Below are 16,758 nucleotides of genomic sequence, written 5' to 3' on the forward strand. Positions count from 1 at the left end.
CCCCCAGGAGAACAATGGAGTCCCCAGTCGGAGCGCTATCTAGTACCCCTCCCAGGGACTCCAGGAAGGTCGGGTACTCTGCACTGCCCGTAGGCCAAGACAACGGTGAGAGACCTGTCCCCGACCCGAAGGCGTAGGGACGCGACCCTCTCGTTCACCAGAGTGAACTCCAGAGTGACTGAGCTGGGGAGCATTAAGCAATGCGACCCCAGCTCTCCGCCAGAAAAATGAAGCGTCCAGCCCCTCTCCAGGAGTTGGGTACCAGAGCCCAAGCTGTGCGTGGAGGTGAGCCCGACTGTCTCTAGTCGGTATCTCTCAACCTCCTGCACAAGCTCAGGCTCCTTCCCCCCCTAGTGAGGTGACATTCCACGTCCCAACAGCCAGCGGCTGTGAGCATGGACTGGGCCGTCGGGCCACCCGCCCTCGACTGCCACCCAATCCTCTCTGCACCCGACCCCCATGGCCCCCTCTGCAGGTGGTGAACCCACAGGAGGGCGGGCCCACATCACTCTTTCGGGCTGAGCCTGGCGGGACCCCAACCACCAGGCACTCGCGCGCGAGCCCCAACCCCAGACCTGGCTCCAGGGTGGGACCCCGGCTCCGCCATACCGGGCGACGTCTCGGTCCTTGATCTTTTATTGGTCATGGAGGTTCTGAACTGCCCTTAGTCTGACCCGTCACCTAGGACCTGTTTGCCTTGGGAGACCCTACAGGGAGCACAAAGCCCCCGACAACATAGCTCCTAGGATCATCCGGGTATGCAAACTCCCCCACCACGATAAGGTGGCAGCTAGAGGGGGAGGAAGTTTCTATCTCATATCATTAAAAAGTTATTTATAATTTAGTAAAGCTTGGTCTCAACCCCCAGAGGGTTAAACCCTTAGATCTTCAGCAAATGTATTTCTAAAGAGAAACTGTATGAACTACACGTTTTTTTTTTTTTTTTTTTCTAATAAGTTTATTCAATGAGGAGAACCAAATGCTAAATTATTGTTGTCATAACTTAATTTTTGTTCAGCCTTTGTGACCCATCTTCATGAAGTTAGATTCAAAAATGTTGAAATTGGCCCTATCCTGCAATATAAAGAATACTTAAAAAATTACTGGATCCAGATCGTGTTCCAGATCATTACCAAAATGTAACGACTTCTAAGGTAGGCCAAGATACACCCCTGGTAAAAATTTCATTGAAATCCGTTGAGGATTTTTTGAGTAATCCTGCTAACAAACCAGCCAACCAACAAACAAATGGACGCAACCGAAAACATTACCTCCTTGGCGGGGGTAACAAAACTGCCAGGATGACAGAAAAACTGCCTGCTTCACTGGATTGTGTGTAATTTTTGAAGAAGAGAGTAAATGCTATGCATTAAATATGAATGTGTTTTTAACATTTCCAACATTATTTAATTTGTTAACTTAGACTTTGACAGAAACATGCTTTGATCTTGCAAAGTTTGATCTTAGAAATATTACAAAATAAATATAATATTTTGGTTTATTATTCTTGCTTTCAATCCATCTAAAACCATTCAAAATTAGTTAAAATAGGGCTTGCGAATAATGTTTTAGTGGTATAAAACCCCTATAGCTTCGAGAGGCCGTGGGCTATGAGCCATGATCAGATAATTTACACTCAACAAAAATATAAATGCAACACTTTTGGTTTTGCTCCCATTTTGTATGAGATGAACTCAAAGATCTAAAACTTTTTCCACATACACAATATCACCATTTCCCTCAAATATTGTTCACAACCCGGTCTAAATCTGTGATAGTGAGCACTTCTCCTTTGCTGAGATAATCCATCCCACCTCACAGGTGTGCCATATCAAGATGCTGATTAGACACCATGATTAGTGCACAGGTGTGCCTTAGACTGCCCACAATAAAAGGCCACTCTGAAATGTGCAGTTTTATCACACAGCACAATGCCACAGATGTTGCAAGATTTGAGGGAGCGTGCAATTGGCATGCTGACAGCAGGAATGTCAACCAGAGCTGTTGCTTGTGTATTGAATGTTCATTTCTCTACCATAAGCCGTCTCCAAAGGCGTTTCAGAAAATTTGGCAGTACATCCAACCAGCCTCACAACCGCAGACCACGTGTAACCACACCAGCCCAGAACCTCCACATCCAGCATGTTCACCTCCAAGATCGTCTGAGACCAGCCACTCGGACAGCTGCTGAAACAATCGGTTTGCATAACCAAAGAATTTCTGCACAAACTGTCAGAAACCGTCTCAGGGAAGCTCATCTGCGTGCTCGTCGTCCTCATCGGGGTCTCGACCTGACTCCAGTTCATCGTCGTAACCGACTTGAGTGGGCAAATGCTCACATTCGCTGGCATTTGGCACGTTGGAGAGGTGTTCTCTTCACGGATGAATCCCGATTCACACTGTCCAGGGCAGATGGCAGACAGTGTGTGTGGCGTCGTGTGTGTGAGCGGTTTTCTGATGTCAATGTTGTGGATCGAGTGGCCCATGGTGGCGGTGGGGTTATGGTATGGGCAGGCGTCTGTTATGGACGAAGAACACAGGTGCATTTTATTGATGGCATTTTGAATGCACAGAGATATCGTGACGAGATCCTGAGGCCCATTGTTGTGCCATACATCCAAGAACATCACCTCATGTTGCAGCAGGATAATGCACGGCCCCATGTTGCAAGGATCTGTACACAATTCTTGGAAGCTGAAAATGTCCCAGTTCTTGCATGGCCGGCATACTCACCGGACATGTCACCCATTGAGCATGTTTGGGATGCTCTGACCGGCGTATACGACAGCGTGTACCAGTTCCTGCCAATATCCAGCAACTTCGCACAGCCATTGAAGAGGAGTGGACCAACATTCCACAGGCCACAATTGACAACCTGATCAACTCTATGCGAAGGAGATGTGTTGCACTGCATGAGGCAAATGGTGGTCACACCAGATACTGACTGGTATCCCCCCCCAATAAAACAAAACTGCACCTTTCAGAATGGCCTTTTATTGTGGACAGTCTAAGGCACACCTGTGCACTAATCATGGTGTCTAATCAGCATCTTCATATGGCACACCTGTGAGGTGGGATGGATTATCTCAGCAAAGGAGAAGTGCTCACTATCACAGATTTAGACTGGTTTGTGAACAATATTTGAGGGAAATGGTGATATTGTGTATGTGGAAAAAATTTTAAATCTTTGAGTTCATCTCATACAAAATGGGAGCAAAACCAAAAGTGTTGCGTTTATATTTTTGTTGAGTGTACCTGGCACTAAAATGGTCCTTGCTAGAACCCTGCATACTACCAATAACAATTTCACAAATAAAACAAAGTACAACAAAGAATTATGAAATGTTAACATGACTGAAGTCATCTCAGCCATTATTCTCTGTACGGCATCTTGTGCCAATGAATGTGATACACCCAAAGCCATAAGACCCGGAGATACTTAAATGGTCAATATGGTCATGAGATTTGGCTAATGACCAAAAGAACAAGATCGCGAGTACAAGCGGCCGAAATGAGTTTCCTCCGCAGGGTGGCTGGGCGCTCCCTTAGAGATAGGGTGAGGACCTCGGTCACTCGGGAGGAGCTCGGAGTCGAGCCGCTGCTTCTCCACGTCGAAAGGAGCCAGCTGAGGTGGCTCAGGCATCTTTTCCGGATGGCCCCTGGACGCCTTGCTGGAGAGGTGTTCCGGGAACGTCCCATTGGAAGGAGGCCCCAGGGAAGACTCAGGACACACTGGAGGGACTACGTCTCTCAGCTGGCTTGGGAATGCCTCGGGGTTCCCCCAGAGGAGCTGGGGGAGGTGTGTGCAGCTTTGCTTGAGCTGCTGCCCCCGCGACCCGACCTCGGATAAGAGGAAGAAAATGGACGGATGGATGGATGGACACCCAAAGCCATTGCAACTTGTTGAAACGGGTAGAGCTGGACTGCCAGTATGTAGACTAGGGTTCAAATCCTGGTCATGCTACCTGTCTGAGTCCTTGGACAAGACACTTAATCTACATTCTCCCAGTCCACCCATCTGTAAATGGGTACCTGCCTCGGCTGGGGAAGTAACCTATTTCAGACTGGCGTCCCATCCAGAGGAAGTCGTAGACTGTTATTTGCTTGACACTACGGAATCTGGAGATGAGCACAGGCACCAATGGGCCTCAGCTGCTAGCGATATATGTATAGATGTAAAATTAGTGATGGGGCCGATCCGATCCAATATCGGGATCGGCTTCCGATACCAATGTAATTCACGGATCGGAATTTCCCGATACAACCTGGAAAGTTTTCCGACTCTGGACCCGTCTGTGTGTGAGCTGCAATTCTGACTGGCTGCTGTGCACTGCTGCTGCGGGGCTGTGTGCGAAGGGAGTGGGGAGGGGTGCCTGCAGTTTGAGTCAGAGCACTAATGCTGGTCGCTCTGACTTTTAACAGGAGGAAGAATCCAATCATTTACCCAGATGGACTTCAAACATGAATAAATTAAGTACTTTTATTAATGGTTTTGTGGCAATTTAGAAATGTGCATGTTTCAGCATTTTAAAAAGAGGCAAGTAGAGAGAGTGAGAGAGCGAGAGATTCATTTGTATTCTTGCTCCACTTGTTTTGACCATGTAAACGTATGTTTCCCATGTCATTAAAGCTCCACTGAAATTGAAAATTGAGAGACATGGAGAGTGCTGTTTTTCTCGATAGTCTATGCAGACAGATAAAGACCTGCCATTTTTCATCAATCAAGATTTGATTGATTTTGATTTTTTCCACAGAGGCGCCCCAAAAAATGCGTACAAGTACATGTACTGTTTTGAGGGAAGGTGCTTTTCCAAAATACCACAAGAAACCACCAAAACCTAAATAAATACTTAATTATTTTATCAAAACATCAAATCTAAATCTAAACTTGCACCTTACATGTAGCTTCTGGCAAATTGTAGCTGAGCTTTCAGGTCTTTAAGAAATACCTCCTCTATACCACTTCATCATGAAGCTGTATAACGTATACAAAATATCCTCATATAAAATCAACAATAATGATGATAATAATAAAGCAAACGGAGCTCTGGTATCGGAATAGTATCGGTATCGGGAGATATCCAAATTCAGGTATCAGGATCGAATCGGAAGTGAAAAAATGTGGATTGGTGCATCCCAATATCTAATACAATACAGCATAATACAATGTGGAAAAAGTGGAGCGTTGTGAATACTTTCCAGATTTACTGTATGACCGTATATATGTATGAAGATATCTTTTCTTTTTTCTTTTTTTTCTTTTTTTCTGATGCTTGTGTGGAAGCCCTAGCTCTGACTTTGTGTTTTTTTGTTTTTCTCTGTGATTTGATGGAAGCACGCTGTACAGATGTACCTTCAGTCTCTTCACCTCTGTGTCCTCTTGTAACAGAATGAATATTACTGTAGGTTAGACTTTCTGTGGAAGAACAAGTTCAAGAAGGAGTGTGAGGAGATCGAAACCATGGAGAACCTCAATCGGGTTTTGCTGGAGAACGTCCTGCCCGCACATGTTGCCGAGCACTTCCTGGCACGCAACTGGAAAAACGAGGTGAGTGTGATGTGCGGTTACTGATTGAGAATTCTTACTTTTGTTACATCATATTTCAAACAAGTTGCTTTAGGCTTTGTTGTGAACTATTCAATAGTTTCTCCAGAAAATTGCACAAAACTTTAGTTTTTGTCCCAAGTGATTGGATGAACCATTTTAGAAATTTTTTGTGGCAATATTCAGTTCTGAAAACACAAAGAGTCTGTGTGGATTAATTTGCCAACTTTCTGTTAAGACTTGACTTTCTTTCTGAATCCTGTTCTTTCCCACAAGTCCTTCTTCTGGTGCAAACTGTGGAGAATACATTTTAGATCTTTGAACAAATCCTGTTTTCACACAAGAATAATGTCAAGTACCACATGTTTAACCTTTTTGATATGCACAGAAGCAAAGTGGATATACATCTGAAATTTGTACCTCTTAATTGGTTTGAAATAGTAACTCAGATTCTTGTGATACAGTGCATCTGGAAAGTGTTCATGGTACTTCAATTTTTTGTTATGTTACAGCCTTATTCCAAAATGGAGTAAATTCATTTTGTCCTTCAAAATTCTACTCACAACACCCCATAATGACAACATGAAAAAGGTTGGTTTTTTTTTTTTTGTTTGTTTTGTTTTTGCAAATGTATTAAAATAAATACTTTGTTGACACACCTTTGGCCTCAATTATAGCCTCAAGTCTTCTTGAATATGATACCACAAGCTTGGCGCACCCATCTTTGGGCAGTTCTGTCCATTCCTTTTTGCAGCACCTCTCAAGCTCCATCAGATTGGATGGGGAGCATTGGTGCACAGCCATTTTCAGATCTCTCCAGAGATGTTCAATCAGATTTAGGTCTGGGCTCTGGCTGGGCCACTCAAGGACATTCACAGAGTTGTCCTGAAGCCACTCCTTTGATATCTTGGCTGTGTGCTTAGAGTCATTGTCCTGCTGAAAGATGAACTGTTGCCCCAGTCTGAGGTCAAGAGCGCTCTGGAGCAGGGTTTCATCCAGGATGTCTCTGTACATTGCTGCATTCATCTTTCCCTCAATCCTGACTAGTCTCCCAGTTCCTTCTGCTGAAAAATATCCCCACAGCATGATGCTGCCACCACCATGCTTCACTGTAGGGGTGGTGCCTGGTTTCCTCCAAACATGATGCCTGGCATTCACTCCAAAGAATTCAATCTTTGTCTCATCAGAACAGATAATTTTGTTTCTCATGGTCTGAGAGTCCTTCAGGTGCCATTTGGCAAACTCCAAGTGGGCTGCCATGTACCTTTTACTAAGGAGTGGCTTCTGTCTGGCCACTCTACCATGCAGGCCTGATTGGTGGATTACTGCAGAGATGGTTGTCCTTCTGGAAGGTTCTCCTCTCTCCACAGAGGAATGCTTGAGCTGTTTCAGAGTGACTATCTGGTTCTTGGTCACATTCCTGAGTAAGGCCCAATAAATTAGCAAAAATCCAAAAAAAACTTTGTTCACACTATCATTATGGGGTGTTGTGTGTAGAATTTTGAGGGGGGAAAACATGAATTTCATCCACTTTGGAATAAGGCTGAAACTATAATAAAATAATAAAATGTGGAAAAAGTGAAGCACTGTGAAAACCTTCCTGATGCACTGTATCTACTCCATCCAGTTTGAAAGTTTGCCATTGTAATGGATTTAACTTTTTTTTTTTGGCTTTCTAAACCAATTTCTGCATTTACTATTGTACACTCACGTGATGTATCTCGCCTTCCTTTACTAACAAGGTGCTGTTTGTTGTTTAGGATCTTTACCACCAGTCCTATGACCTGGTGTGCGTCATGTTTGCCTCCATCCCAGATTTTAAAGAGTTCTACACTGAATCGGATGTCAACAAAGAAGGCTTAGAGTGCCTCAGACTCCTCAATGAGATCATTGCAGACTTTGATGAGGTAAATGACCCTCACTCCTGCACCCCCTCAACAGTACGGATGCAAAAATATAGAGAAGGCCAGCTGGAGTTGCATTGTGTGTTTGTGGATTTCCAAAAGAGTGTCAGCAGAGGAGTTTTGGGTATTGTATGAGTACATCTGTAGTGGCAATGAAGTATGTGGCTTTGGTGCAGGATAAGTATGAAGACAGTGGTGAGGCCTTCACTAGTGATGACTGATGCATTTGAGGTGGCAGTGTGGTCAGCACCGAAGATCAGCTCTGAGCCCATTCTTGTTTGTGGTGATGATGGACATGTTGAATGACATTGAATAGAAGTCTCCATGGACTATGATGCTTGCATTATGATTGGTAGTGAGTGGGAAGCAGTTTGAGGCAAGCTTGGATAGATGGAGGTACACAGTGGAGAGAAGTTGAATGAAAATCAGTAAGTGCAAGATGGAATACATTTGTGTGGCTGAGAGGGAGTGTGATGGAATGTAGAGTTGTAAGGAGCAGAAGCGATGAAGGTGGGAGAGTTTAGATGCTTGATACTAACTGTTCAAAGTGTTAGAGAGTGTTAAAGAGTGTGGTAGAGCAGTGAAGAAGAAGAGAGTGGAAACAGGGTGGAAAAGACTGACATGAGTGATTTGTAACAGAGTATCTCTGAGAGTGAAAGTAAAATCTTACAATATGGTGGTGAGACCAGCTACATACTGTGGCTCGGAGGTGGAGGTGCTGACAAAAAGACAGGGGGTAGTGTTGAATATATTCCATTCAATATGGTCTGTTTTCCTTGGGAGTGACGGGAATAGACAGGATGTCATTAAACAGTCTGAATGATGGAACAACTCTTTATACGTCTCCAACATGTTGACCACTGTAATAACCATGAGCAGTATCTTGTGTGGGTTGTTTGCATGTAGCTGCTGTCCAAACCAAAATTTAGTGGAGTGGAAAAGATCAAAACCATTGGCAGCACGTACATGGCGGCTACAGGGCTGAATGCATCACCTGGGCCTGAATACACAACACAGGTGGGTTCAAATCAGTCACACACGTTCATAATGACACACTGTTGGAGCTGTCGGAGCTCTGACAAATATATATATATATATATATATATATATATATATATATATATATATATATATATATATATATATATATATATATATATATATATATATATATATATATATATATATATATATATATATATATATATATATATATACGAGGTCTATTAGAAAAGTATCTGACCTTATTACATATTTTTTTCAAAAACCATATGGATTTGAATCACGTGTGAGTACATCAGACATGCTTGAACCCTCGTGGGCATTCGAGAGTTTTTTCACGCCTGTCGGTTACGTCATTCGCCTGTGGACAGTCTTTGAGTGAGGAGTCGCCCACCCTCTCGTCGATTTTTTTCATTGTTTAGGAATGGCTCAGAGACTGCTGCTTTGTTTGGTCAAAATTTTTTCAAAACTGTAAGGCACAACTGAGTGGACACCATTTGATAAATTCAGCTGGTTTAAAAATTTTAACGGCTGATGAGAGATTTTGGTCTGTAGTGTCGCCGTAAGGACGGCCCATGGCGCCTGACGGTGATCTGAGCTTCGAGGCGGCAGCGTCTCGCCGTTTCAAGTTGAAAACTTCCACATTTCAGGCTCTGTTGACCCAGGAAGTCGTCAGAGAACAGAGAACTTTCAGAAGAAGTCGGCATGAGGAGTTTATTCGGACATTCCATTGTTAACAGACATTTTGTAATGAAAGAACGTGCGGGCAGAGTCGCATGTCGGGCAGGACCCGACCGCGGGGTGTCGCAACAGGAAAAACACCTCCTTTGGAAACCTTAACGGGCAAGTTGGAACATGCCCAAGCTGTTAAACAATTTCTCAGTTACTCACTTGTTGAAAGCCATCAAAAGCCGCCTGAATTTTACAAATGGTTTTCAACGCGGAGGTGTTTTTCCTGTCGCGGCGCACACAGATTCGCCGAGTCGTCACGGAAATGACTCGGCAAATTTGCGCGCACGTCTTTCATTAAAAAATGTCCTTAAATAGTGGAATGTCCGCATAAAGTCCTCATGCCGGCCCCTTCTGACTCTTCTCTGTTCTCTGACGACGTCCTGGGTGAATTAAGCCTTAAATTAGGATGTTTTCAGCTCGAAACAGGCTGACGACAGCGCCTGGAAGCGCTGCACGACGTCCCGCTCCATGGGAAGTCCTTACACCGACAGAAACACCCCATAATCTCTCATCAGCTGTTAAATTTTTCACCGAAAACCAGCTTAGTTTCTCGAATAGTGTCCACTCGGATATTCCTCACAGGTCCAGAAAAATTTTTGATAAAGCAACGCGCGCCGTCTCGAGCAGTGTGTGAAACAAAGGAATTGGAGGAGAATAGCGTCAGTGTTTCATGGTACTGATTCTACAAGTCTCTGGAACGCTACTGCAGGGATGGAACACAATTTTTGCCTGTCAACCACATGTTGACAGGCATCGGTGGCGGCAGTTCATCCAGGCCCGAGGCATCGGTGGCGGCGATACATCCAGGCCCGAGGCTAACAGCGGCTACATCCGCAGCTGGCGGCGGCTACATCCGCGGCTGGCGGCGGAGGCATCGGTGGAGGCGTTTCATCCAGGCCGAGGCATCGGTGGCAGCGATACATCCAGGCCCGAGGCGTCGGCTACATCCGAGGCTAACAGCGGCTACATCCGGGGCTGGCGGCGGCGGCAACCGAGGCTGGCGGCGGTAACATCTGAGGCCGCCTACGGCTACATTCCTGGCTGATGGCGGCTACATCCGTGGCTAGCAGCGGCTACGACCGAGGCTGGGGGCGCCTGTGAACGAGGTTAGCAACGGGGAGGGTTGGTGTGCGGTGACCGGACCTGTGGTGGTGGAGGTTACGGGTGAAAATTGTTTTTTGCAATTAACAGTGGCCATACTAAGCCACGATAGTTAACATGGCACCACCCAAGAAAACGGAGAAACTTGAGGAAAATATAGAGGAGATAAAGACCTCAATAAACCAGATATTAAAAGACATGTCTAATTTAGACAAGCTGACGGTGGAGATTAAAGAACTCCAAAAACTGGTTAAAGTGAAGGACAAGATCATTAAGAAACTTGAACAACGTGTAGATGAACTTGAACAATTCACTAGAAAAGATGATGTTATAATATCTGGACTAGAAACAAGGCATCGGACATATGCAAGGGTGGTGGATTCTGGTGGAACCAGTGGGGAGAATGCACCACCTGAAGAACAACAATCATTGGAACAGCAAGTTACAAACTTTTTATATCAAAATGGTGTTGTCATCCATCAAGACACGATATCAGACTGTTATACTGTTCCAACTAAAGATAGAAAAAATAAACTGTCTAACATTGTTATACGATTTACAAGCAGAAAATATAAAAATGAAGTATTAAGACAGGCAAAGAATTTGAAAGGAACAAGTGTCTATATAAATGAGCATTTAACAAAAAAAAAAATGCAGATATTGCTAGGGAAGCAAGACTATTAAAAAAACAGAAGCACATTGTTGCTACATGGGTCTGGAATTGTAGAGTGTGGATTAGAGTAAAAGAAGGAACAAACGGTATACAAATCAAAAACATGGAGGACCTTACAAAATACAGACCTGAATAGACAATCAAATATGACGTCTGTTGGTAATTGGACCAACAAAAAAAAAAATCTGATCAAACATGGAAACAGATGATAAAATATATGACATAGACACTAATATTGATGAAAGTATATTTGACTTAAAAACGATTGGTTGCGAGTATTATACGGTAGAACAGCTAAATAGTGAAAAAATTGCAGAAGATACCCTGTCACTCTTACATATAAACAGTCGAAGCTTGTATTGTAAAATGTCGCAAATAAAAGATTATTTAAATCAGTTTAAAAATAAATTTAATATTGTTGCAATCACTGAATCTTGGCTTAATGATGATCTCATGACTGATGTTCATATAGAGGGATATGAGCTGTATTTTGTGAACAGAAGAGATAAAAGGGGCGGTGGTGTTGCTCTGTACATAAAGGCAGATCTGATGTGTACAATTGTAGAAGAAATGACAACTGTGGATGATGTCATAGAAATTGTAACAGTGGAACTTGTACATGAAACATCTAAAAATATTTTAATCAGTTGTGTATACAGAGCACCAGACACTTGTATTGTGAAATTTACAGATAGAATAGTAGAGCTATTCCATCAAATTAAAAACAAAACGCTTTTTATATGTGGAGACTTTAACATTAACATAGAGAGCTCCAGTTGCCAAAGAATAAGTGATTTTGTGAATTCAATGTATAGTTTGGGGTTATTCCACTTGATAACAAAACCAAACAGAATCACATCGCAAAGTGCAACGGTAATCGACAATATATTTACAAATAGAACAGATGAAATTATCAGGAATGGGATCTTGATGACAGATGTTAGTGATCATTTACCAGTCTTTTCAATATTTAAATATAAAAATAGGTACAAGAAAAAAACTGTTATAAACTTTAAAAGAGACAAGTCAGTAAAAGCCTTAGAGGCATTAAAATATGATCTTAAAAATCAAAATTGGGAAGACGTTTATGTCAGTGATGTTAATGTAGCATATAACTCATTTATGAAAATATTGATGAAATCATGTAATAACTGTAAATTAATAGAAATTAGTAAGAAAAGAGTAAATAAACCATGGCTGACAAAGGGAATAAAAAATGCTTGTGCAAAGAAAAACTATTTATACAGGTGCTTTTTAAAAATGCAAACAAAGGAAACAGAACACAGATACAAAAAATATAAAAATAAACTATTGACAATAATTAGGAAACAAAAAAAAGATTATTATAGTGAACAATTAAATAAGAATAAAGATAATATGAGGGCAACATGGGGAATTATAAAAAGTGTGATTGAAAGTGATGGAGCGAAAGCAACTTTTCCAAATTACTTTGTCAAAGAAAATAAAGAGATATATGACATAAAAGAAGTGGCAAATGGGTTTAATGATTATTTTTCAAATGTAGGATCAAGTCTGGTGGGAAATAAACCAATAGTAGAAGATACATTACATACACTTGTAAATACGGTCAATAGTATTTTCCTGGACAATGTGGAAAAAGATGAAATAAGAAATATTGTAAAAAAAACTGTGTAAGCAAAAGATCAACTAACCATGAAGATTTAGACATGATGACTGTAAAAAGTATAATAGAAACTGTTATTGAACCATTTACTTATATTTGCAATCTGTCTCTGTCAACAGGGATTTTTCCAGATGAAATGAAAATTGCCAAGGTAGTCCCATTATATAAAAATAGAGACAAATAAATTAAATGATACTGGCCTGTAAATTCTCTAATTACAGGCCAGTATCATTGCTTCCACAGTTTTCTAAAATTATGGAAAAAGTTTTTGTGACAAGGTTGGATAAATTCACTGAGAAACATCATATTTTAAATAATGCTCAGTATGGATTCAGAACAAAACATTCGACAGCTATGGCAATTACGGAATTAATAGAGAAAATATCAACAATAGAAAATAAGGATTATTTTGTAAGTATTTTTATTGACTTGAAAAAAGCTTTTGATGTTATTGACCACTCAAGATTGCTTCACAAGTTACAACAATATGGAATAAGAGGTATTGCACATCAGTGGGTAAAAAGCTACTTAGAAAACAGAAAACAGTTTGTTCAGATAAATAATATCAAATCAGAATTGTGTAATATTGCTTATGGAGTACCACAAGGATCAGTACTTGGACCCAAACTGTTTATTTTGTATATCAATGATTTTGTGAATGTATCTAATGTGCTTGGTAGCATTTTATTTGCTGATGATACAACGCTGTTTTACTCTGGATCAGATATACAGGAAGTAGCACAAGTGATAAAAACAGAATTGGAAAAGGTTAAGCATTGGTTTGATATAAACAGACTGTCACTAAATATTAATAAGACAAATTTCATATTGTTTAATGACAGAGCAAAAAAAAAATAACGTGTCATTACAAATAGATGGAATGGATATACAAAGGGTAAAAGAAATGAAATTTTTAGGAGTCATAATTGATGAAGATCTTACATGGAAGTCACACATAAATTACATAAAAGGAAAAATAGCGAAAGCCATTGCTGTTTTGCATAAAGTAAAATATTCATTAAATAGTTATGGTTTATTAACATTGTACAATTCATTGATTTTCCCATATTTAACTTATTGTGTAGAAATCTGGGGATCAACATATACAATTTATATACAACCTTTGTTTATTCTGCAGAAAAGGGCTTTAAGGGTGATTAGCAACAGTGGTTTTAGAGATCCATCTAATCCATTGTTCATTAAGTACAGGGTACTTAAATTTCGTGATTTGGTCGATTTGAAAATATTACAAACAATGTACCAAGCAAATAAAAATACTTTACCAACAAACATTCAAAATATGTTTGAGAAAAGAGTAAGTAGTTATAAACTGAAAGGAATAGAAGTCTTTAGAAAACCAAGATACAGAACCAGAGTAAAAGAACGGAGTATTGCAGTAAATGGTGTAAAATTATGGAACAATCTCAACAAAGAAATTAAAGAATTAAGGTCGCTTAAATTATTTAAAAAAACGTATTAAACTAGATGTATTAAGTAAGTATGAAACTATAAAATAAGTTAGTGGGCTGTAAGGAAGTTAAAAAAAAATGTAATTTGTTAATAATGTATAAAATGTTTTAAGTTTAAAAATGTAACCTGTCAGAGATGTAATCTATTTAATAATGGTCATAATTATGAAATAAGTCAGTGGTATGTGACAAGTTAAAGAAATACAATCTGTTAAATAATGTTGAAAAATGACGCTGGATATTGAAAGATTGTATTGTAAAAAGGGGCAGAAAATATAAGACTTGTTCTTCTCTCTGCTCCTTTTCATTCTGGTAATGGAGATGCTTTATTTCTGCTTTTCTGTTTTTTTTTTGTTTGTTTTTTTTTTTTTTCTTTTAAATGAATGAAATAAATAAATAAATAAAATAATAATAATAATAAAAAAAATTCAGCCGAGAGGGCAGGACCACATCTCACTCAAGGCCTGCCCACAGGGAAATGACGTCACCGACACGTGTGAAAAAACTCACGCATGCGCACGAGGGTTCAAGCATGATTGGTGTAATCGCACGTCATTCAAATCCATATAGTTAAAAAAAAATATAAAAGGGTCGGTTTATTATCTAATAGACCTCGTGTATATATTTAAATTTGCCATTTTCCTAGATGTTAGCACTGGCCCAGAAACTTGACCTTGACCTCTTCTTCCCAGCCATAGGCCCAGTGTTCATTCCAAGTTGGCTTAATATTGTATTGCATGTTGTTTAGATTTCTTGCTGTCATATACACAAATATAGCTACACAGAAACCAAAGCAATCAGAAGAGTGTGCACCTCAGGCAATGTCTCTAATTATGTAGAAATATATATCCCACCCCTCTCGACCCTTTGATCTGAATATTCTCTACACTTCATGATTAGGCACTAGCAGGTGTCGATTAAGAGATGGCTGCAGTTGTTTGTGTTAATTAAGTGTAGCTTTAATTAAGTGTAAGAAAGGAAAGGAAAATATGTAGGGGGCCATGATTTCATTCCTTTGTGATTATGGGGAATTGAGACGTGTGTGTTCTTAATCCAGGATGTGTTGTTTTCTTTCTCCTTTGACTTTCAGGAACATGACCGACAGTACATGCACATAGGAACAATGGTGGAGTTTGCCTTTGCCTTGGTGGGGAAGCTGGATGTTATCAACAAACACTCTTTCAATGACTTCAAACTCCGAGTCGGTGAGTCATTTTTATTTTATTTCAGCTCAGTAAAGCTGCTGTTAAAGCTGCTCCTGTGGTTGAAATGGCACTGCGATGAACTGCTTTTTCTGGATCTGTAATCTATACGCAATGTGAAGTATTCCACGTTGCAGCAAGCAGACATAAGAATAGCTGCACAGGTTTGAATTATCGTTAGATTATCGGCTAAATTTCACTGAAACACGGTCAAAACGCAGAAATAAATGTAGTATGTGCAGATCTGTGTGCTGCTTCTTTACACATGCAGAAATAAGTATTTGATCGACATGTGATTGCAGTTGCATCGTTGCCTGATATTTGGTGGGTTGTGGCTCGTTGTTAATTATTGGTCCTGTACCATTTCAGCCCCAGGTTTAGTCACTGAGTCTGCTTCTTTGGGAGCAAACCACAATACCCAGAGATACTTCCCTCTACATCTGATCCACAAATATCAGTAGTAGTCATCAATGTTGGTTTTTGCAAAACCATTGATTTAGTTGATCAGGCTGGAAAATTCATGACATGCCCAACAAGTTGCTGGACATCATAGCTAGTCTCGACACAGGTGCGATGATGAGCAGGCTCAGAGTGTCTTATGTTTAGCCAGTGAATTCTGGTATTTGTTAGAGAGGTGTTCTGGCTCCTACACTGTTGAATGCAGGCGTAAACTGGGTAGTTGGTACAGTTATGGAGACCAGCGGTTTGGGTGTCTTTGTTGGCGAGGAAAGGTTGACTGACTTTGGAGATGATGCTGTGAGCTTTGAGGAATTAATGGATACCCTGAATGCTGAAGCTGATCCCAGATCAAGATGATCCCAGAGACTCTGGGTCCTCAGCTTTCTAGATCATGAAATGCCTGTGAAGAGCTTATGAAGTCCCTAGATAGAAGTGTTTGACAGTGCTGATACTTTGACAGGAGAATGAGTGCCCAAGGCTTTGGGGCCCTGGTGCTTTCTGTCTTCCTGTGTGGTTGTGAGACCTACATCCTAACCAGTAACCTGAGGTGACAACTGGATGTCTTTAGTATGAGGTCATGCTGGATCTTTGGGTACCAGTGAAATGACTTTGTGTCAAATGAATGGGAGATCAAGTGTGCCACTTGGATTGTGAAGGAACACTGCCAATGGTGGTCTAGATGATAAACTGGTAGGGTTGTGACCAGAGGATCCTGAGTTTGATTCCCCATCAGACAGACAACTCTCTAAAGTACTCTTGAGGAAGGTCCTTAATCCACAAGTTGCTTCCTTTGTGCAGTTGAGCAACTTGCATGGAGGTACCCTGATCAAAGGCATATGAGCATCTGCATCAGATGGAAAAAAAACAAACCCACTACAGAAATGCATTCGATTTAGCATTAAAATCACCTACAATATGGTCATGTGGTGCTTCTTTTACCTCAATGTTGAAGACCTAGTGGCTGGAGAAGTCCAAGTGGGCACCAATGTATCACCCGGCTGGAGCAGCTAGATGCTTACGTTTGGG

General features: G+C 41.0%; 1 protein-coding gene across 2 annotated transcripts in view; it reads left to right on the forward strand.

The window, feature by feature from the left end:
* The window catches only part of adcy2a (adenylate cyclase 2a), a 173,085-nt gene that overhangs the window by 135,736 nt on the left and 20,591 nt on the right, over positions 1–16,758 (forward strand). Inside the window, exons 20-23 of one of the 2 annotated variants that reach the window (XR_004561937.1) lie at positions 5,390–5,548; positions 7,306–7,452; positions 8,329–8,466; positions 15,162–15,199. Coding sequence is in view for 1 of the 2 variants with exons in the window: in XM_034175261.1 (XP_034031152.1) it covers positions 5,390–5,548; positions 7,306–7,452; positions 8,356–8,466; positions 15,162–15,276 (532 nt within the window). In the remaining variant the exon portion in view is untranslated. Of the gene's footprint in view, positions 1–5,389; positions 5,549–7,305; positions 7,453–8,328; positions 8,467–15,161; positions 15,277–16,758 lie in introns of those variants that run through there. The other variant, XM_034175261.1, reaches the window with a different exon arrangement.

Source organism: Thalassophryne amazonica, chromosome 7 (assembly GCF_902500255.1).
Source record: "Thalassophryne amazonica chromosome 7, fThaAma1.1, whole genome shotgun sequence".
NCBI classification, from domain to species: Eukaryota; Metazoa; Chordata; class Actinopteri; order Batrachoidiformes; family Batrachoididae; genus Thalassophryne; species Thalassophryne amazonica.